General features: G+C 43.9%; 1 protein-coding gene across 1 annotated transcript in view; it reads right to left on the bottom strand.

Annotated features, from left to right (window-relative positions):
* LOC140476793 (uncharacterized) overlaps positions 1–22,722 on the bottom strand; it is a 567,118-nt gene that overhangs the window by 183,849 nt on the left and 360,547 nt on the right. Inside the window, exons 37-38 of the mRNA XM_072569588.1 lie at positions 19,937–20,118; positions 19,204–19,414 (exon numbers count right to left, since the gene is read on the bottom strand). Coding sequence (XP_072425689.1) covers positions 19,204–19,414; positions 19,937–20,118 — 393 coding nt within the window. The remainder of the gene's footprint in view (positions 1–19,203; positions 19,415–19,936; positions 20,119–22,722) is intronic.

The raw sequence follows: 22,722 nt of genomic DNA, 5'->3' as shown, positions 1-22,722 counted from the left end.
CCCACTATCACTAGTATCCTTACATAGAGACAAAGAAGGACACCACTTTGACCGGGACAACACATCCATCCCAGGACAGGCTAAACAGAGACATGCATGGGAATTCCTAGAGGCCTGGCATCCAAACCAGAACTCCACCAATAAATGCAACAATTTGGACCCCATTTACCAATCTCTTAGAAAAAGAACTGGAAATGATATCACCCACCTTAAGAGACCAAGATACATAAATAGAAAGTGGGACAGAACACCAGCGCTTCACCAGAAGCTCATTGATGATCGTACCTAGTATGGTGATGAAATGTCTGAAAAGAAACCGACCAGCTCAGTGAGCAAACTTACAACCTGAACCTCAACCTGAGCTACAAATCTTCTCAAAAATCATAATGTTCACTTAAATCTACTTGCAGGTCTGAAGACTCTACGATCATTCAGGCCTAATTACTGATGCTGGACTTGCAAGCCTAGAGCAAATCTCCCGGCTTCCTTCACTTTGAAACAATCTGGACGTTCATCACTTTGAAACAATCTGAAATCAAGGCCCAACCAACCATAAACGATGCCTGATCCCACAGAGACCAGAGAGGAGGCTTGCTCTGATGCCAAGGAGGCCAAATTAGCATAGGAATGACAACCGGCCTTAAGGAGACCAGACAATATGGAGGCCCAATGGAGTCGTCTCCAAGAACCCCCGGAGCTCCAGTGGCTACAACCCATACCCAAGACCTCATTGGGAACACATTCTTATCTCCCAGAAATGCAAACTTCCATTACCAATGCCCAGGATCGACCAGAAGTAGACACCTTACCAGAAACAATGTGCTTTCATGTCTCCCTCCTCAGCATACTCCTGGCAAACATCCAAGGTACTGAAGACAAACTAGTTGATCTTAAAGTGAGACTTACCTTCCACAGGGAACTGAGAGACTGCTGTGGTGCTCTGTCTTACAGAGATGTGGCTCACTCCTGCTAAACCTGACTGTGCCTTGCAACCAGAAGGTTTCTCTATCTATCATGTGAACCACACAATATCCTCAGGCAAGGCAAGGGGTGGTAGGGTCTGTCTCTTTATCAAAACTTTCAATTGCTCAGATGTTGTGACCCTGAGTTAGTGCTCCACTGACCAAGAATACCTAACAGTGAAGAGCCATCCCTATCACCTGCCATGCGAGTTCACCTCTACTATCCTGACAGCAGTCTACATACCACCTCATGTGGAAATGAAGTGTTCTCTTGAAGAAATATACACTACTACAAATGGACTTGAGAATAGCCCAAGGTCTTATGCATTATCTGATTATTTCATCCAGGCCAACCTCAAGAGTGTGCCACCAAAATACCGACAACAGATTTCTTGTCCCACCAAAGGACTAAAAATACTTGATCACTACCACACAACCATCAAAGATGCCTACTGCTCTATACCCCATCTGCACTTTGGAAAATCAGATCACAGTACTATGTTCCTTCACCCAGCAGGAGGGGAATGTAGATGAGATGGTGATAGGTGGTTGCAGGTGAGAGGCGATTGTGAGAGGTCGGTGTAGAGGGTGGAATAGATAGATGGGAAGGAAGATGGACAGGTAGGTCAGGTCAAGAGGGCAGTGTCGAGTTGGATCTGAGATGTGGCGAGGAGTGTGGAGATTTGGAAGTTCCTTTGGAAAGACAGCCAACATAATCAAAGACCCCTCCCATCCTGGCTATAATCTCTTCTAACCTCTTCCATTGGGCAGAAGATACAAAAGCTTAAACATACGGGCCAATAGATTCAAGAACAGCTTCTTCCCCGCTGTCATGAGCCTCTGAATGAACTTTTTAAATTTCAAATTTAATGTTGACCTCACTCTTTGTGCACTTTCTCTTGCACCAGTAACATTGTATATAACATGTTCTATAATTTTAATGGACTTTGTATGATATGATCTTCCTGTATTGCATGCAAAACAAAACTTTTCATTGTACTTAGGTATATATGATAATAAATCAAATCAAATCCAATTCCATGTAGTATTTGAATTAAATCATTTTCAAAGAAGTATGAAACTGATTGAAATTCAAAATTTTTCTGCAATGTTTCACAAGTTTCTGCTAAATCTGCACCTATTGATTTATTGTCAGAGTGAAGAGCCATTTAGAACCTAGTGTGGCATATATAGCTATTCAAGAATTAACAGTTCATCTCTTGAATACAAACTCTCCAATGACAATAATATGTACAATGATTGATGTGCTACTTTCATCATTTTCACAAAGCAATTGGATGGTTGTTATTCTGTTATCCTTAGTGAGCTGAAGTATTGTAAAAACAATGACTGCAGATGCTGGAAACCAGATTCTAGATTAGAGTGGTTGCTGGAAAAACACAGCAGTTCAGGCAGCATCCGAGGAGCAGGAAAATCGACGTTTCGGGCAAAAGCCCTTCATCAGGAATAGAGGCAGAGTGCCTGCAGAGTGGAGATATAAATGAGAGGAGGGTGGGGGTGGGGAGAAAGTAGCATAGAGTATAATAGGTGAATGGGGGTGGGGATGGAGGCGATAGGTCAGAGAGGAGGGTGGAGTGGATAGGTGGGAAGGGAGATTGGCAGGTAGGACAAGTCATGGGGACAGTGCTGAGCTGGAAATTTGGAACTAGGGTGAGGTGGGGGAAGGGGAAATGAGGAAAATGGTGAAATCCACATTGATGCCCTGGGGTTGATGCCCTGAGCTGAAGTATGTTTAGTTCAGCTGTTCTAACATATTATTGCCAATTGAAGTATCAGGCAGAAACTTAGAGGTCTAAACGATGTAGGCTAAATGTAGAAACATCGAAAATAAATGCAGGAATAGGCTATTCAGCCCTGCAAGCATACACTGCTATTCAATATAATCATGACTGATCTTCCAACTCGGAATACTGTTCTTATTTTGTCCCCATACCCTTCCATTCTTTTAGCTGTAAGAATTATGTCAAACCTTTTTTAAAAAACATTCAATGTATTGGTCTGAAACAGTGGCAGACAATTCCACAGGCTTACCACTCTCTGAATGAAGAACTTTCTTCGCAGCTCAGTCCTAGATAGCCTATCCCATATCCTGAGATTGTGACACTTGGCTCTGGACTAATTTGGACAAATGTGAGGTGATGCATATTGGAAGGTCAGGTACAGGTGGAAATTATACAGTGAATGGCATAACTGTTAGCAGTATGGAGATGCAGAGGGATCTTGGTATGCAGGTTGACAGATCACTGAAGATGGCAGCACAGGTAGATAAGATAGTAAAAACGGCCTATTGCATGCTTGCCTTCATTGGAAGGATCATTGAGTACAAGGACAGGCAAGTTATTCTTCTGTTTTATGGAACTTTAATTAGGCCACACTTGGAATATTACAGTTCTGGTCACCACACTACCAGAAGGACGTGGAGAGGGTACAGAAAAGGTAGACCAGGATGTTGCCTGGTATGGAGGATTTTAGCTTTGAATAAGGTTGGATAGACTGGGTTTGTTTTCTCTGGAATGCAGGAGGTTGAGGGGCAACCTGAAAGGAGCTTATATGGTTATGAATGGCATGGATAGAGTGATTAGTATGAGCCTTGTTCCCAGGGTGGATAGGTCAATTAGTGGGGGAGGGAGGGGGGATATAGGACACAGATCTGTAAAGCATTATTCTCCTAAGTGTATTGCACTATCCTGCTATTGATTCTGCTGGACAGCTGATTGACAGTTACACTTTTGGGGACAGTAGCTACCAAACAATAGGAATGTTTTATGAGGAGAGGAGAAGAGAAGATATCAGCATGACCCAATGCCACACCCACACCTTGTTCCTTTTACTTCCCCATAATGCAGTAGGCTCTCAGCACAGTCCTTTATCCATGAAACTCAACTGTGGGCATGATGGTGAATAAAGGTTCTCAATCATTTACAAGTCGTGCCACCAAAATTCCCTTGACTAGTTTTCTTTTTCTCTCCCTCTCAGTATGCCTTACCACACTCTCTACCTTTGCAATTGCTCAACAGTGAAACCCATTGACCAGGTAACTCTGGAAGTTTGCTTGGGGGGGAAAGAGTGAGCGAGAGAGAGTGAGCGAAAGTGCGAGAGTGCGAGAGAGAGAGCGAGAGCGAGAGCGAGAGCGAGAACAACCAGACATGCTGAGGGCCGTCTTGTCAAAGGCAATTTGACTGTCCTTGGCTTTAACCTCCAAGGCTCCTCTCTGCTGTATGATGTCCCCAATTCCTAACACAACAGGGACCTCTCCTGCCTGAGGATGTGTAGTTGTCTAGTCTCTGGCAATCGTTCAACCGCCAGAAATCGGGGGCATTTCTTCATCAACCAGCTATAGAGCAGTCACAATGAGGTGCTCACCAGATTGTGATCCCTCACTCTCTACCATGACCGCTCCCACAAAGGTGACAGTATCTGAGTTGGGAGAGGGGACAACAGCCAGCATTGCTGATGCTTCCTCCAAGACCTTGGTACTTTCGTCTTCAGAGGTTCAATAGGTGGCTTCAGGGAGAGCTGTGTATTTCCTCTTGAGTTTATGGAAATGCTGGTGATACCAGCAAGACACAAAAGAAAGAGGGAAGACATTGCAGCCAGTGGTTGGAAGTAATGTGCAATGAATGTGACTAACAGCAGGGTTGTTGTGAGAGATGCAGTGGCATGTAGAGGGTGGTAGATGCCTGAAACATGTTGCCAGCAGAGATTGTAGAGGTAGGCATGGTAGTTTCATTTAAGGTACATCTGGAGAGATGCATGAGTAGGTGGGGAGCAGAGGGATACAGATACTTAGGAATTGGGCAGGTTTAGACAGTGGATTTGGATTGGCACAGGCTTGGAGGGCCAAAGGACCTGTTCCTGGGCTGTAGATTTTCTTTGTTCTTCTAGAGTAGTACTTACTCAGTTGATGAAACATGAATATCTTGACAATCCTGCAGGTGCAATTTCAGTCTTTTCCTGCAAGTTAAAGGATTCTGTCCTCATAGGTGTTGAGCAGCTGAATGTTGGGCACCCACACCCCCCAACTGACAGAAAGGTCTTCTGAGGGAATTAGGAGTGTGTGTGTGTGTGTGTGGTTGTGTGTTCGCGCGCGTCTGTGTCTGAATCTGTGTGTGGCGTGGGGACTGTGGCAAGAGCATATGAGATAACATTTTGCAGTAAATAAACCAGTGAGTGCTAGAGCATGAGTCTTTTTGGAAGGTAGAAACTGTAGCAAAGATAGACTGAACATGAGGGAGCTAAGACAACTGTGGGTACTTACCAGAGTACTGTGGGAAATGTCATCGACATTTCTTTCGACATCCTGTACCTTGCAGATAGCACTCACCCAGTGACAACCTTGCACCAGACTGAGTGCCATTGTGGACGCCATAGCGACTAAGTAGATAAATAATTAATTTAGTTTAAGATTTGGCGAGAGAATTCACTAGGCCTCATGACAACAACCCCTCCAAAATATCTATGCAATTTAAATTTAGCCTCATGGTATTATCACTGAATGATTAATCCAAAGATTTAGGTAACGTTTTGGGTACCTGCATTTAAATCCCCACCATGGCAGATGGTGGAATTGGAATTCAATAAATATCTGGAATTAAGAGTCTGATTATGACATAAAACTATTGCTAATTGTCAGGAAAATTCCATCTGGTTCACTCATTGCCAGGGTTGAAGGATTTGAGCTATAGGGAGAGGCTGAACAGGCTGGGGCTGTTTCCCCTGGAGCGTCAGAGGCTGAGGGGTGACCTTATAAAGGTTTACAAAATTATGAGGGGCATGGATAGGATAAATAGGCAAACTCTTTTCCCTGGGGTCGGGGAGTCCAGAACTAGAGGCCAAAGGTTTAGGGCAAGAGGGGAAAAGATATAAAAGAGACCTAAGAGGCAACTTTTTCACGCAGACGGTGGTACATCTATGGAATGAGCTGCCAGAGGTTGTGGTGGAGGCTGGTACAATTGCAGCAATTAAGAGGCATTTGGATGGGTATATGAATAGGAAGGGTTGGGAGGCATATGGGCCGGGTGCTGGCAGGTGGGACTAGATTGTGTTGGGATATCTGGTTGGCATGGGCAGGTTGGACCGAAGGGTCTGTTTCCATGCTGTACATCTCTATGACTCTATGACTATGTCCTATGGGGAAGAAAACTGTGACTCCTGGTCCACAGCAATGTGTTTGATTCTTAACTATCCTCTGGCCAATTAGGGTGCATGATAAATGCTGGATTAAGCAGTTTACAACTCATGAATGAATTAAAAGCAAGCTTCAGAATAGCATTGCTTGTCTATGTGCACAATGGTCTTTTAAAGATGATATGGGCACAATGGATGCCAGTCTTTTGACAGATATACGCTGAGTGGTGAGTTGCTTCAGGAGTGATGCATGTGAGATGTGGCTGGAATCAGATGTGATGGGTATCACAGAGGCTAGGTAGTTAATTAACAAAGTGAGATTTCTCTAAAGATATGCTAGAGACCTTGCTAGGCTCCATGGCCATAAATCACCAAAAACTTGGACCTATCCAAAAACACCACCTAATCCTGTGATCTACCACAAATTTTCATTACTTGTAAGCCTGCGTTTTTGACTGGATGCATTCCTTAATTGCCTTTAATTAGCCATGACTGGTTCATCATTCCCATGGAACACTTCCTTTTTGACTGGACTAAATTTTTGTTGAGTGTTATGCAATATCTGATTAAATAGTCTATTTTCTGAGGCTACTTTAAAAAAAACTCTTTATTCATGTCTCTGTAATTGATCTATGTAAGTAGAGGACATCGATCTGAGACCCAAATTATTCCGACTGAAGACAGTTCTGCCAAGTGAATGTGAGTGCCAGTGGAGGAGGATGGTTGGGCCTGCAGGAGAGGAAGAACCAGAGGGTTTTTCAGCCTTACTCAAGGAGGATACAGATGTAGAGAGACTGAATGTCCCTGGTGAAGGTGAGGTGTTGGGGGCCAGGGAATTGAAAGTCTTGGAGAAGGTGGGCGTGGATTGTATCCCAAATGTAGGTGGGGAGTACCTGGACCAAAGGGAAGAGGAAGGAGTCGAGATAAGAGGAGAGAGTGGAGTGAGGCAGGAGCAGGCAGAGTTAAGGGGTTGACTAGAACAGTCAGGTTTATGGATTTTGGGTAAGAGATAGAAACAGACATTGTAGGGATGGGGATCTATTAGGTAGGAGGCTGTGGACGGGAGATCTCCTGAGGTGATGAGGTTGTTGATGGTCTGGGACATGATGGTTTGGTGATCAGAGGTGGGGTCATGATCAAGGGGATGATAGGAGGAAGTGCCAGAGAGTTGGTGTCTGGCCTCAGCGACGTAGAGGTAAGTATGTAGTACTGACACCCCACCTCCTGTCAGCAGGTTTAATAGTGAGGTTGGGGTTGGAGCAGAAGGCTGTCCATTCTGATAGGGAGAGATTGGACTAGGTAATAGGGGTGAAAAGTTTCAGGTAATTGATGTGATGGCAGGTGAAAATGACGAGGTCAAGGGAGGGTAGGAGGCCAGGGAATGGTGTCCAGGAGGATGGGGCTTGTTGGAGGAGGGAGAAAGGGTCTTCAGAGGGTGATATGGATTCATGTTCAAAGAAGTAGGCACAGAGGTGATGGAACATCAGTTCGAAATTTAGATGTATGTGGAACTTGTTGACGTGTGGACATAGAAGAATGACTGTGAGCCTGTTGCTGAGGACTGACCATTCATCCTCAGTGAGGGGGAGGTCTGGGTGGATGGGGAATACCCAGCAAGGCTTGGGCCTAGGGCTAAATGTGGAGCTGGTGCTAGGAGAGGGTATGGAGACTGCTTCTGGAGTGGGTGTAGAGGAATGGTCACAAGGACAAAAGCAAAAGTAGCGATACAGTTGGCGGCATCAGCAATTATCACGTGATTGTGGGTATCAGCAGAATTGATGTAGTCAGCCGTGTCAGTGGAAGCAGCTGGAGCAACAGTGTAGTTAATAGTGCCTAGCAGATTCAGGAGATGGTTGAGGATAGGATCAGAGTCTAGAGTGGCTGAGGAGCTCTCTGTCTGGAGGCAAGTACAAGATAGTTTGGCTTACTTATGACCTCTGATGTCCAATAAGGTGGAGAAAAAGCATTTGTTGAGGGTGTGGATCCTTCTAAGAATGAAAAACAGCAGATGTCATTTGCAGGTCTGGGAAAGAGAGGCCCTGAGCTGGGGTAGGGCTGACTAGTAAGATTAGTAGTGAGGAGATGTCGGCATATACTGCGACTGTGGAGCTGTGGACCCACAGGGAGAATTGTTTCTGAAGACTCCAGAGGTACTATAGATAACGGTCATCATGGTTTGATCTGAATTCAGATGGTCTGTATACTGTCTGGAGTCCAAGGGGGATAAGTTGGTTGCATAGGCAGGTACTGAGGAAGGAGACATGGCTGTAGAAGCAGGATTGGTTAAACAACTTTGGGCTGGAGGAGATAACTGGGAGTTGCAGCGGAAGAGAAACCCCCTGCGATCTCTTCGTACTTACTTGCAGACACGGACCTCCTCAACCACTCTAGACCCTACCCCCTATCCACGATTTCCTCCTGAATCTGCCTGGCATTGTTAACCATGGGGTTGTTCCAGATGCTGCCACCATTTTTGTTGACGCCTCTGACCACGCCATTTCTGCTGACGCTACCAACCACATCACTTCTGTTCACATGACCACTTCTGTACACACACCCACTCCAGAAGCAGTCTCTGTCCTCACTCCTAGCTCCACACTTGGCCCATGTTCTCTATATCTGGGCCGAAAAGCCCTCCACTTCTTCCTCTCCCGCAGGCCCAATCAGTCGCCCTCCACTGACGCTCACATTCGCTTGGCAGAACTGGTCCTCACCCTCAACAATTTTTCATTGACTCCTGCCACTTCCTACAAACCAAAAGGGTGGCTATGGGCACCAACGTGGGTCCGAGCTACGCCTGCCTCTTCATACAATATGTGGAATAGTTCCTCTTCCGCAGCTATACTGGCACCATTCCCCACCTTTTCCTCCGCTACATTGATGACTGTATCGGTGCCACCTTGTGCTCCCACAAGAAGCTCAAACAGTTCATCAACTTTATCAACACCTTCCACCCCAAAATCAAATTCACCTGGACCATCTTGGACACCTCCCTTGCCTTCGTGACCTCTCCGTCTCCATTTCTGGTAACTGACTTAACACTGATGTCCATTTCAGTCCCATCAACTCCAACAGCTACCTCGACTAGCGGGACACTCTCAGCGGCACAATGTGGGCTGATAAACCCAGAGTGGGATACTCTCAATGGCAAAGCATAGGTGGATAAACTCAAAGTGGGACACTGTCAGTGGCATAGCATGGGGCTGATAAACCCAGAGTAATGGACATTCTCAGCGGTATGGTGTGGGGGAGTTTGGGTAATTCAAGATGGAGGATGGGAAAAAGTTGTGGCTGTAAAAGCTACTCCTTTTTTATGGTATATTTGGTGTTGGAGGCGATTTCCTCGAATTTCAGGAGCAGCAATTACTGTTATATATGCTGTTGCATTGTTTAGGGACGTTTGGAGAAAAAAGATCAAAACAATGACACTTTTAAAAGGTGGAAGACAGACAAAAGGCAGCAACCACATGGTCAGTGAGGGACAGAGAGAAAGAAAACTGCATTATTAACTGACACAGCTGTGAATCAGCACAGTTACTGCCTTTGCTGTTTGAGTTCATGTATCTCTGGATGTTGGAGTGTGTCTCGGAAAAATTAAATAGTGAAATTCACAGCTGATCTTGCAAGAACTTGTGTGGGAGAGCTCACAGCACAGGAACAGATAAGTCCATAGTTTTAACGTGTAACCTTGCTGCACGTCTACAGTAGTGAGTAGCATGGGTTCTTTCTTGGTTATATGTTTTATTGAGATCTGTCTCTTGATTAAGTTTTAATAATATAAACTATAAGTACTAAGTTAACCAGGAGTACTGCTTTTTACAGCAAAAGATAATGTTATTTTCTGGGTCTGTAGATTGTGAAGAAGCAAAGATGGCCTTTAGTAGAGTGATATACCCTTCCTGTTGGATGTAGAAGTCTAGGGAGAGTTTCCATGTTACTGATAATATGTCTGCAGGAAATGTCTTTGGTTGTGAATCCTATCTGTCGCGTGGATTGGTTGGAGTGACAGTTAGAGACAATGAGGAATTTACAAGAGCTAAGGGGTGTGATGGATAGCTGTTACAGGAAGGGAGAAAAGTTGCAGATACAGTCAGATAGATAGGTTAACTCCAGGAAAGGTAGGAGGGGTAGGCAGGTCGTGCAAGAGTCTTCTGTGGCTATCCCCATTTCAAACAAACATGCTATTTTGGAAAATGTAGGGGGCGATGGACTTTCAGGGGAATGTAGCATGAACAGCTAAGTTTCTGGTATGGAGACTGGCTCTAATGTAATGAGGGGTACGCTGGGCTCCAAGTGATCGATTGTAAAGAGGGACTCTCTAGTCAGAGACACAGACAGATATGTCTGCGGACATTAGTGAAAAATTAAAATGGCGTGTTGCCTCCCTGGTGCCGGGATCAAGGATATCTCAGAGAGGCTGCAGAGTGCTCTCAAGGGCAAGAGGGCCCAGCAGGAGGTTATTGTACATATTGGAACCAATGAAAGGGAAAGGATGAGATTCTGAAGAAACAATATAGAAAGTTAGACAGGAATTTAAAAAGGAGGTCCTCAAGGGTTGTAATATCTAGATTATTCCTGCTGCTATGAGCTAGTGAAGGTAGGAATAGGAGGATAGAGCAGATGAATGCGTGGCTGAGGATCTGGTGCAGGGGACATGAGTTCACATTTTTGGATCATCAATTGAACCTAAATTGGAAGGGGACTAATATACTGGTAGGGGGGTGTGTTAGAGCTGCTTCGGAGGACTTAAACTAGTTGGGGTGGGGGGGGTGCGTTACTGAGAAAAGAGATCAATCTGAGACTGGTACAGTTGGGGAAAGGAGTGAGTCAAACAGTCAGGGCTGGAAGGAACAAAACAGAGCACAAGGTAGGACTGATAAATTAAACTGCATTTTCTTCAGAACAAGCAGCCTAACAGAGATGACAGATGAACTCAGGGAATGGTTAGGAATATGGGACTGGGATATCATAGTAATTACAGAAACGTGGCTCAGGGATCATCAGGCCTGGCAATTTAATATTCCAGTATACAAATGCTATAGGATGGATAGAAAGGGGGGTCAAGAGAGGAGGGGGACTGGTGTTTTTGATAAGGGATAGCATTACTACTTAGATTAGTTTCCCTACAATGTGGAAACAGACCCTTCGGCCCAACCAGTCAACACCGACCCTCCGAAGAGTAACCCACCCAGACCCATATCTCTGACTAATGCACTTAACACTATGGGTAATTTAGCATGGCCAATTCACCTGACCTGCACATCTTTGGACTGTGGGGGGAAATCGGAGCACCCGGAGAAAATCCACACAGACACGGGGAGATTGTGCAAACTCCACACAGACAGTCGCCCGAGGCTAGAATCGAACCTGGGACCCTGGTGCAGTGAAGCAGCAGTGCTAACCACTGAGCCACAGTGCCGCTTAGGGAGGATATCCCTGGGAATACATCCAGGAACGTTATTTGGGTGGAACTGAAGTAAAAAAAGTGATGATCACCTTATTGGGATTATATTACAGACCCCCTAACAGTCAGTGGGAAATTGACAAACAAATTTGAGAGGAGATTTCAGTTATCTGTAAGCATAATTGGGTGGTTATGTTAGGGGATTTCAACTTTCCAAACGTAGACTGGGACTGCCATAGTGTTAAGTGTTTAGATGGAGAGGAATTTGTTTAGTGTGAACAAGAATTTTTGTTTTGATTCAGTAGGCGGATGTACCTACTAGAGAAGGTGCAAAACTTGACCTTCTCTTGGAAAATAAGGCAGGGCAGGTGACTGAGGTGTCAGTGGGGGAGCACTTTGGGGCCAGCGACTATAATTCTATTAGTTTTAAAATAGTAGGATGGAAAAGGATAGTGCAGATCTAAAAGCTGAAGTTCTAAATTGGAAGGCAGCAAATATTGATTGTTCCTATGGGTAGAAAAGCTGATTGGGGGCAGATGTTCACAGGTAAAGGAACGGCGGGAAAATGGGAAATCTTCAAAAATGAGATAATGAGAGTCCAAAGGGTTTTGGGTTTTTGGATAATTGGGGTAGGTGGGACCTCTACAAGCAGGATGGTCTTTATCTAAACCAGAGGAGTACCAATATCCTGGGTGGAAAATTCGCTAAAGCTATTAAGGTGGATTTAAACTAATATAGCAGGGGGATGGGAACCAAAACTGTAGGACAGGTACAGAAGAGGATGAGAGTAGGGAGTTCCAAAATCAAGTATCTGACACTGGCAAGCGAGAACCTGGTTTGAAGTGAGTGTACTTCAACACGAGAAGCATCCGAAATAAACTGGGTAAACTGGCAGAGTGGGTTGGTACCTGTGATTTCGATGTTGTGGCCATTACAGAGACATGGATAGAGCAGGGGGAGGAATGGCTGTTGCAGGTTCCAGGATTCAGTAAGAACAGAGAAGATGGTAAAAGAGGGAGAGGTGTGGCATTGTTGATCAGGGAAAATTTTACAGTTGTAGAAAGGATGTTTGAGGACTCGTTAACTGAGGTAGTATGGGCTGAGGTTAGAAACAGGAAAGGAGAAGTCACCATGCTGGGAGTTTTCTATTGGCCTCCAAATAGTCCCAGAGATGCAGAGGAAAGGATAGCAAAGATGATTCTTGATCATCAGTAAGAAAGGCAGGGTAGTTGTCATGGGAGACTTGAACTATCTAAATATTGACTGGGATCACTACAGTACAAGTACAATAGATGGTTCAGTTTTTGTCCAGTGTGTGCAGGAGGGTTTCCACAACAGTATGTAGACAGGCCTACAAGGGGTGAAGCCACTTTAGATTTAGTACTGGGTAACGAGCCTGGCCAGGTGTTAGATTTGGAAGTAGGTGAGCACTTTGGAGACAGCGATCACAATTCTGTCAGGTTTACTTTAGTGATGGAAAGGGATAGGTGTACTCCACCGAGCAAGAGTTACAGCTGGGGGAAGGGAAACTATGATGCAATTCGGAAAGATTTAGGAAGCGTAGAATGGGGAAGGAAACTGCAGGAGATGAGCACATTAAAAACGTGGAGCTTATTCAAGGAAAAGCTCCTGTGTGTCCTAGATACTTATGTACCTGTCAGGCAGGGAGGAAGATATAGAACGCGTGAGCCGTGGTTTACTAAGGAAGTGGAATCCCTGGTCAAGAAGAAAAAGGCGGCTTATGTTAGGACAAAATGTGAAAACTCAGTTAGGGCGCTTGAGGGTTACAAGGAAGTCAGGAAATACCTAAGAAGAGAGCTCAGAAGAGCCAGGAGGGGACATAAGAAGTTGTTGGCAGATAGAATCAGGGTTAACTCTAAGGCTTTCCATAGGTATGTCAAGAATAAAAGAATGATGAGAGTTAAATTAGGGCCAATCAAGGATAATAGTGGGAAGTTGTGTGTGGAGTCAGAGGAGATAGGGGAAGCACTAAATAAATATTTTTCAACAGTGTTCACTATAGAAAATGAAAATGTTGGTGAGGAAGATACAGAGATGCTTGCATCTAGACTAGAAAAGATTGAGGTTCACAAGGAAGAGGTATTAAAAATACTGCAGAGTGTGAAAATAGACAAGTCCCCTGGGTCGGATGGGATCTATCCTAGGATCCTCTGGGAAGCAAGGGAAGAGATTGCCGAGCCTTTAGCATTGATCTTCAAATCATCATTGTCTACAGGAATAGTGCCTGAGGACTGGAGGATAGCAAATGTGGTTCCCTTGTTCAAAAAGGGTAGTAGAGACAACCCTGGTAATTACAGACCAGCGAGTCTCACTTCAGTTGTTGGTAAAGTGTTGGAAAAGGTTTAAGAGATAGGGGTTATAACCATCTAGAAAAGAATAATCTGATCAGGGACAGTCAGCATGGTTTTGTGAAGGGTAGGTCGTGCCTAACGAATCTTATTGACTTTTTTGACAAAGTGACCAAACAGGTAGATGAGAGTAAACTGGTTGATGTGGTGTATTTGGATTTCAGCAAGGCATTCAATAAGGTTCCCCACAGTAGGCTATTATACAAAATGCGGAGGAATGGGATTGTGGGACACATAGCAGTTTGGATCGGTAATTGGCTTGCTGAAAGAAAACAGAGGGTTGTAGTTGATGAAACATGTTCATCTTAGTGTCCAGTTACTAGCAGCATATCGCAAGAGTCAGTGTTGGGTCCACTGCTGTTAGTAATTTTTTACAAATGACCTGGATGAGGGCTTAGAAGGGTGGGTTAGTAAATTTGCGGATGACACTAAGGTCGGTGGAGTTGTGGATAGTGACAAAGGATGTAGTAGGTTGTAGAGAGACATCGATAGGATGCAGAGCTGGGCTGAGAGGTGGCAAACAGAGTTTATTGTGGACAAGTGTGAGGTGATACACTTTGGACGGAGTAATCGGAATGGAAAGTACTGGGCTAATGGTAAGATTCTTGGGAGTGCAGAAGAGCAGAGAGATCTCGGTGTCCATGTACACAGATCCCTGAAAGTTGCCACCCAGGTTGACAGGGTTGTTAAGACGGCATACAGTGTTTTGGCCTTTATTAATAGAGGGATTGAGTTACGGAACCAGAAGGTTATGCTGCAGCTGTACAAAGCTCTGGTACGGCCACACTTGGAGTATTGTGTACAGTTCTGGTCACTGCGTTATAAGGAGGGTGTGGAAGCTTTGGAAAGGGTGCAGAGGAGATTTACTAGGATGTTGCCTGGTTTGGAAGGAATGTCTTATGAGGAAAGGCTGAGGGCCTTGAGGCTGTTCTTGTTAGAGAGGAGGTTGAGAGGTGACTTAATAGAGACATACAAGATAATCAGTGGGTTAGATAGGGTGGACAGGGAGAGCCTTTTTCCAAGTATGGGGATGGCAAACACGAGGGGACACAACTTTAAAGTGAGGGGAGATAGGTATAAGACAGATATCAGAGGTAGTTTCTTTATTTAGAGAGTAGTAAGTGCATGGAATGCTTTGCCTGTATCGGTAGTAATTCACCAAGTTTAAGTGCATTTGTGTCGTCATTGGTCAGGCATATGGACGTACATGGAATAGTGTAGGTGGGATGGGCTTCAGATTAGTATGACAGGGCGGTGCAACATCGAGGGCCGAAGGGCCTGTACTGCGCTGTAATGTTCTATGTTCTATGTAAAGACAGTATGTTTCTGTTCAGATGAAAGGAAAGGCTGGTAGGTGTAGGGAAAGCTGGATGACTACAGAAGTTGAGGGTTTCTTTAAGAAAAAGAAGGTAGTATATGTTAGGTATAGCCAGGAGAGATTGACTGAATCGTTAGAAGAATATAAAGGCAGTAGGAGTAAACTCAAGAAGGAAATCAGAAGGGCAAAAAGGGGACATGAGATAGCTTTGGGAAATAGGGTTAAGGAGAATGGCGAAAGCTGGTACAATTACAGCATTTAAAAGGCATCTGGATGGGTATATGAATATACATTAAGAACAAAAGGGCAACTAGGGAGAGAATGGGGCCCCTCAAAGATCAGCAAGACAGCCTATGTGTGGAGCCGCAGGAGATGGGGGAGATACTAAATGAGTATTTTGTATCAGTGTTTACTGTGGAAAAGGACATGAAAGATATAAAATGTGGGAAAATAGATGGTGACATCTTCAAAAATGTCCATATTACAGAGGAGGAAGTACTGGATGTGTTGAAACATGTAAAATAAATCCCTAGGACCTGATCGCTTGTGGGAAGCTGTGATTGCTTAGGCCCCTTGCTGAGATATTTGTATCATAGTTAGTCACAGTTGAGGTGCTGGAAGACTGGAGGTTGGCTAACGTGGTGCGACTATTTAAGAAAAGGTGGTAAGGACAAGCCAGCGAACTCTAGACCGGTGAGCCTGACATTGGTGGTAGGCAGGTTATTGGAGGGAATCCTGAGGGACAGGATTTACATGCATTTGGAAAGGCAAGGACTGATTGGGGTAATCAGCATGGCTTTGTCCATGGGAAATCATGTCTCGCAAACTTGAATGAATTTTTGAAGCAGTAACAAAGAGGATTGATGAGGGCAGAGCGGTAGATGTGATCTATATGGACTTCAGTAAGATGTTCAATAAGGTTCCTCCCGGGGGAATGGTTGACAAGGTTAGATCTCATGGAATACAGGGTGAACTAGTCAATTCAATACAGAACTTGCTCAAAGGTAGAAGACAGAGGGTGGTGATGGTAAGTTACTTTTCAGACTGGAGGCCTGTGACCAGTGCTCTGCCACAAGGACCACTACTTTTCATCATTTATATAAGTGATTTGAATGTGAACATAGGAGGTATAGTTAGTAAGCTTGCACTTGACACTAAAATTGGAGCAGAAGAGGACAGCAAAGAAGGTTACCTCAGAGTACAATGGGATCTTGATCAGATGGGCCAATGGGTTGCAGAGTGGCAGATGGAGTTTAAATTAGATAAATAAGAGGTGTTGCATTTTTAAAAAGCAAATCAGAGCAGGACTTATGCACTTAATGATAAGGTCCTGGGGAGTGTTGTTGAAAAAGAGACCTTGGAGTGCAGGTTCATGGTTCCTTACAAGTAGAGTTGCAGGTAGGAGAGATAGTGAAGGCAGCTTTCCTTTACTGGTCAGAGCATTGATTACAGGAATTGGGAGGTCATGTTGCGGCAGTACAGTACATTGGTTAGGCCACTTTTGGAAGATTGCATGTGATTCTGGTCTGCTTCCTATCGGAAAGATGTCGTGAAACTTGAAAGGTTTCAGAAAAGATTGACAAGGATGCTGCCAGAGTTATAGGGTTTGAGCAAGAGGGAGAGGCTGAATAGACTGGGGCTGTTTTCCCTTGAGTGTCAGAGGCTAAGGCGTGACCTTATAGAGATTTATAAAATCATGAGGGAAATTGATAGGATAAATTGACAAGGTCTTTTCCCTGAGCTGGGGGAGTCCAGCACTAGAAGGCATAGGTTTAGGGTGAGAGGGGAAAGATATAAAACGGACCTAAGGCAATGTTTTCACAGAGAGTGGTGTCTATATGGAAAGAGCTGCCAGAAGAAGTGGTGAAAGCTGGTACAATTACAGCATTTAAAAGACATCTGGATGGGTATATGAATAGGAAGGGTTGAGGAGGATATGGGCTAAGTGCTCGCAAGTGGGCCTAGATTAGGTTAGGATATTTGATCAGCATGAACAAATTGACCATGGTCTGTTTCCATGCTGTACATCTCTATGACTCTTTGACTCTTGGACTCTTGGAAAAATGTGACCCCATACTCCCAATTTCTCTGCCTCCACCGTATCTGCTCCCAGAATGAGAGATTCTATTCCAGAAAAAGCCAGATGTCCTGCTAACTTCAAGGATCAAACTTCCCACTCTCCCATGATTAATAATGCCCTCAAACGTATCTACTCCACTTCTCTGACCTCTGCACTCAAACCTCCTCCCACAAAACAACAATAAGGATAGAGTCCTCCTGGTCCTCACATATAACCTCACCAATCTCCAAATCCAACGCACCATCCTCTGCCATTTTCACCACCTACAGTGAGACCCCATCACCAAAAAGATATTTCTTTCCTTACTCCTATCTGCTTTCTATAGGGACCATTCACTCCATGATTCCCTAGTCAGTGTCACACTTCTCACATCTTTCCCTGCAACCACAGGAAGTGTTACACTTGCCCCTACACTACCCCTCTCACCTCCATCCGAGGCCTCAAACAATATTTCCAATTCTGGCAAAGATTCAACTGCTCTTTTTCTAACCAGGTCTATTGCATCCGTTGCTCCCGAAGTAGTATCCTCTATATCAGAGTGGCCAAGTGCAGTCTCGTGGATTAGTTCGCAGAGCATCTGCGCTCTGTGCACGCCAATCAACACCAGCCATTTCAACACCCCCTTCCACTCCCTTGGCAACATGTCCATTCTGGACTTTCTCCACTGTCAAAATGAGACCATATAGGAACAACACCTCATATTCTACCTTAGGAGTTTATAGCCCAACAGCCTCAACATAGAGTCCACCAGCTTCAAAACCTCCCCACACCCAGCCTCATCCAATGTCCAGCCCTCCATTTTCTCCCCACATCCCTGACCTGACATCCCTATCCACCTTCCTTGTTACCTAACCACTTCCCCTTCCCACTGACCAATCACAATGACCTGCTACGTGTCTCCACCTATCACCATCCAACCTACCATTTTCCCAGGCCCACGCCTCCCCAAGCTATTTATTTCTGAGTTCCCTTCCCCCTCCCCTGTCCTGATGAAGAAGGATCCTGACCCAAAACGTCAACTTTCCTGCTCTTCCGATGCTGTCTGACCTGCTGCGATTTTTCCAACTACACATTTTAATGACATTGTATAAGCCCTGCCCTGGTTTGCCTTACCAAAATGCAACACCTCTAATTTAGCTGAAATAAACTTTATATGCCACTTCTCAGCCCATTGCTCTGCCTGATCAAGGTCCCATTGCACTCTGGAATAATCTTATTCACTGTCCACTCTTCCCTTTGTCTGCACCTGTGCTTTGTTAAAAACTGTCACATCTCAATTCTGACAAAAGGTCATCACCCTGGAATTTTAATTGTACTTTTCTCTCTACAGATGTTTCATGCTCTGCTGCGTACTTCCAGTATTTTCAGTTCATATCTCAAAAGGGTTGTGATGTCTGTGATCCAAAAGGTGAAATGACCGTAAGAATGTAGATTTGATTGATTTCATAATGAGGTCCAAACAAAAGCAGTATGTGTTTTGGCAAGAAAGACAGCATTGATAACATATAGTATACATATCGGCATAAAATGGATTTAGGACTCCAAAATATGCATGGAGAAGTGAAACTGAAACTGTTTTCCTTGCAAATCATCACATTGGAGGGAAAAACTGACATTATTTTGGTCATTACATTACACATATCTGAAACCTAAATAAAGAAAGACCCAGTTCTCTCTTATCTAAGAGTCAGTACTTGTGACAGACAATTAGCTCAACTGCTAGCAAGAAAAGGTACAATTTACAGTTGGCTAATCGTTGTAATTTCCTTCACTGTACAGGATGTGCAGGAAATAGTGACTGTAAAAATTAACTATGTTTGTGTGTGAAATACTGCTGTTAATAGGTGAAAAATTACAAAAAATTATTCAATTATAGATTACTAATCAAAAAAAACCACAAAATTAGATTGATATTTGCTTACCAGGAAGTGGATCTTCCAAAGGATTCAGTGCGGGCAGTTCCTTGCCTTGAATGACATTAGGTTTAACCCACCAATTAAATGTAAACCATAGCTCCTCTTTCGTGGCAGTACGCTTCAGATTGATGGAATCTAATTTCCACGGCTGCCTCTGGCCATTGGCTTTGGGAGTAACACGAAGCTTGTAAACTAATCCCACACCTCCCAATTCAGCCTACAGCATAAAAGACGAAATAATTCAAATATTTAAAAAACGTCTCTGTGAAAAACTACCAAGTAATAGAAACATGTAAATGCCTTATAGTTAGAGCCACTGAGCTTTCCCTTTGGTTTGGCAGGGTTAACATGTGTCCTAGCCTCAGAGACGAGAATCATCCCAGGTTTGATGTCAGGCCCAGGGTGAATGAGCTGACCACAATTTAGATGGTGGTAAGGGTTCTAAATTTGATGTGGTGTCTCTGAATGAGTGAGAGAGAGGGTGAACCCAAACCCTTAATCTTGCTTGTTATATAGTGTATTCCCTGCTTGCATGCAGACATCAACTGTTGCACAGATACATGTACCTCTTATAGTTGTTTAGCCTGCCAGAACTCACTCCTGAGGTTCAGACATATATGTCAACTAGTTGTTGCTGAGTGACTTACATGTGACTGTGAATAGTTATTCCAGTTATGAATCAACAGCTTCAGGAGGTTAACATAGAACAGAACCCAAGAGTGCAAAATACATATTTCACCTTTACTTGTGTCAGCTCATCTGCAATTCCAACTGTGAACATCCTCTGACCGTCTTTCCCATAAACATCTATTATTATCTGCAGACCAGGATTATTTTTCACATCTGAACTTGAGATATCCATTAACCATATATCTGATGACTGCTCCAATACACCCTTGGGTCTGACAGTAAGTCTTTCACCTACAGGAAAATTAAATTTAAATTAGCAAACAGTTGTTTCCAATAACAATTTCTTGAAACAAGGCTCAAATTAATTTAATATATTGTTATCTGATTTAACCAGAATGTATTAATAACTTGGAAGAAGGAAGCAAATTTACTGTAGCCAGATTTGGAGATGACGCAAAAATATGTGTAAAGGCAAATTGTGAGAAGGATACAAACAGTTTACAGAAATATATTGATAGGTTAAGTGGACTAAAAAGTTGGCAAATAGAGTATAGATGGGAAAATATGAAGTTGTCATTTTGCAAGTGAAAACAAAATAATGGAGTTTTTATTTGAATGGAGTCTTATTTTACCGTGCACTGAGATCAAACTCAACAATTAAAAGGGCAGCACGGTGGCTCAGTGATTAGCACTGCTACTTCATAGCACCAGGGTCCCAGGTTCGATTCCAGCCTTGGGTGACTATCTGTGTGGAGTTTGCACATTCTCCCTGTGTCTGTGTGGGTTTCCTCCGGATGCTCCGGTTTCCTCCCACAGTCCAAAGATGTGCAGGTTAGGTGAATTGGCCTGCTAAATTGCCCATAGTGTTAGTTAATTAGCCACAGGGTGTTACTCTTCGGAGGGTCGATGTGGACTGGTTGGACCAAAGGGCCTGTTTCCACACTGTAGGTAATCTAATCCAATCAAACACAACACAGCTAATGGATGGGGGGGGGGGGGGGGGGGGGGTGGTGGTGGCGGTGTTTAAGTAAAATGGAAATGCATAATTGGAAAGGAAGGAATAGTGAAGGTAAACACCAGTAGAATGTTCTTTCCGGTCATAACAAATACTTCATATCAAAATCATCATTCTAGTGAGGGACCACAAGGGTGTTCACATCATTCGCACTATGAGAGGTACTGAAACTAACCCTAATCCTATCACTGAACTGATTATTACCTAATCCAGTCTACTGTCTCCATCAAGCCTAAAAAGGCAGCACATGCAAAAAATTCAATGTCAATGGACTCAAGGATTCTGAGAAGAGTACACTACAGGTTGTAAGTTTGCTTACTGAGCTGGGGTGGGCTTGTTTTCAGACATTTCATCACCATGCTAAGTACCATCATCAGTGAGCCTCTGGTGAAGCGCTGGTATTCTGTCCCTCTTTCTATTTGCGTGTCTTGGTCTCTTAAGGTGGGTGATATCATTTCCTGTTCTTTTCCTAAGAGGTTGGTAAATGGGGTCCAAATTGGTGTGTTTATTGATGAAGTTCCGGTTTGAAAGCCAGGCCTCTAGGAATGCATGTCTCTGTTTAGCCTGTCCTGGGATGGATGTGTTGTCCCAGTTGAAGTGGTGTCTTTCTTCGTTTGTGTGTAAGGACGCTAGTGATAGTTGGTCCTTTCTTTCAGTGCTCATGTATCCTGGTGGCTAGTTTCCTGCCTGTCTGTCTCATGTAATGTTTATTGCAGTATTTCCTATAGGACATTCATTTTGCTAGTTGTTGGTGTAGGCGCCTTTATGTTCATTAGTTGCTGTTTAAGTGTATTGGTAGGTTTGTGGGCTACCATGATGCCAAGGGGTCAGAGTAGTCTTTGATGTATGGTAGTATAGCTAGAGTCTCTGGTGTGTTGTGTCTCTTGTTTGGGTTTGTTGTTTAAGAATCAGTGGACTGTGCTTATCATGTACGCATGGTTTTTGAAAACATTGTATAGGTATTTTTCTTCCGCCGCTCATGGTTCCTGGCTGCTGCAGTGTTTTGTGGCCCATTTAAATAGTGTCCTGCTGTATAAAACATGACCCACTAATATCCTTACATACAGACGAAGAAGGACACCACTTCGACTGGGACAACACATCCATTCTAGCACAGGTAAAACAAAGATACACACAGGAATTCCTACAGCCCTGGCATTCAAACCAGAACTCCATCAATAAACAGAGTTGGACCCTATTTACCAACCTCTGGGAAAAAAAACAAATGATATCACCCACCTGAACAGACCAAAACACATAAATAGAACATGGGACAGAACCACAGTGCTTCAGTGGAGGCTCACTGATGATGTTACCTAGCATGGTGACAAAACGTCTGAGAACAAACCTACCAGCTCAGCAAGCAAACTTACAACCTGAGTGACAAATCTTCTCAAAAATCACAAACACTACTCAGACAGTGCATTATGAGCAACCTAGCGATGCTTAATAAGCAGGATCAACAGAATGCCCTCAGTATCTAATATGCTCTGAAATCCATCATAACCAGCACCTGCAAGGATATATTTCATTTCTTAACCAGGAAACCAGAAGACTGACAAGAAAAATCAGAAGATAAACTAGAAGCACAAGATGTAATCATCACGAAAATGTGAGATAAAGAAACTCAAGAAGTATGGTCAAAGTTCCAACTACTTTGAGGAACTCTGACAGGCTCAGATAATGTCGAGAGTGTGGTGCTGGAAAAGCACAGCAGGTCAGGCAACATCCGAGGAGCAGGAGAATTGATGTTTCAGGCATAAGCCCTTCATCAGGCTCAGATAGTGGCCAAGCACAAATAGCAGATGAAGGGTGTGAAACTCAGTTCTAAAGAAGAGTCAAATTAGATGCATATGTTAACTGTTTCTCTCCACAGTAGT

Source organism: Chiloscyllium punctatum, chromosome 5 (assembly GCF_047496795.1).
Source record: "Chiloscyllium punctatum isolate Juve2018m chromosome 5, sChiPun1.3, whole genome shotgun sequence".
Classification (NCBI taxonomy): Eukaryota; Metazoa; Chordata; class Chondrichthyes; order Orectolobiformes; family Hemiscylliidae; genus Chiloscyllium; species Chiloscyllium punctatum.
The sequence above is the reverse complement of the archived record's forward strand: the minus strand, read 5'-3'. Positions and strand labels throughout refer to the sequence as shown.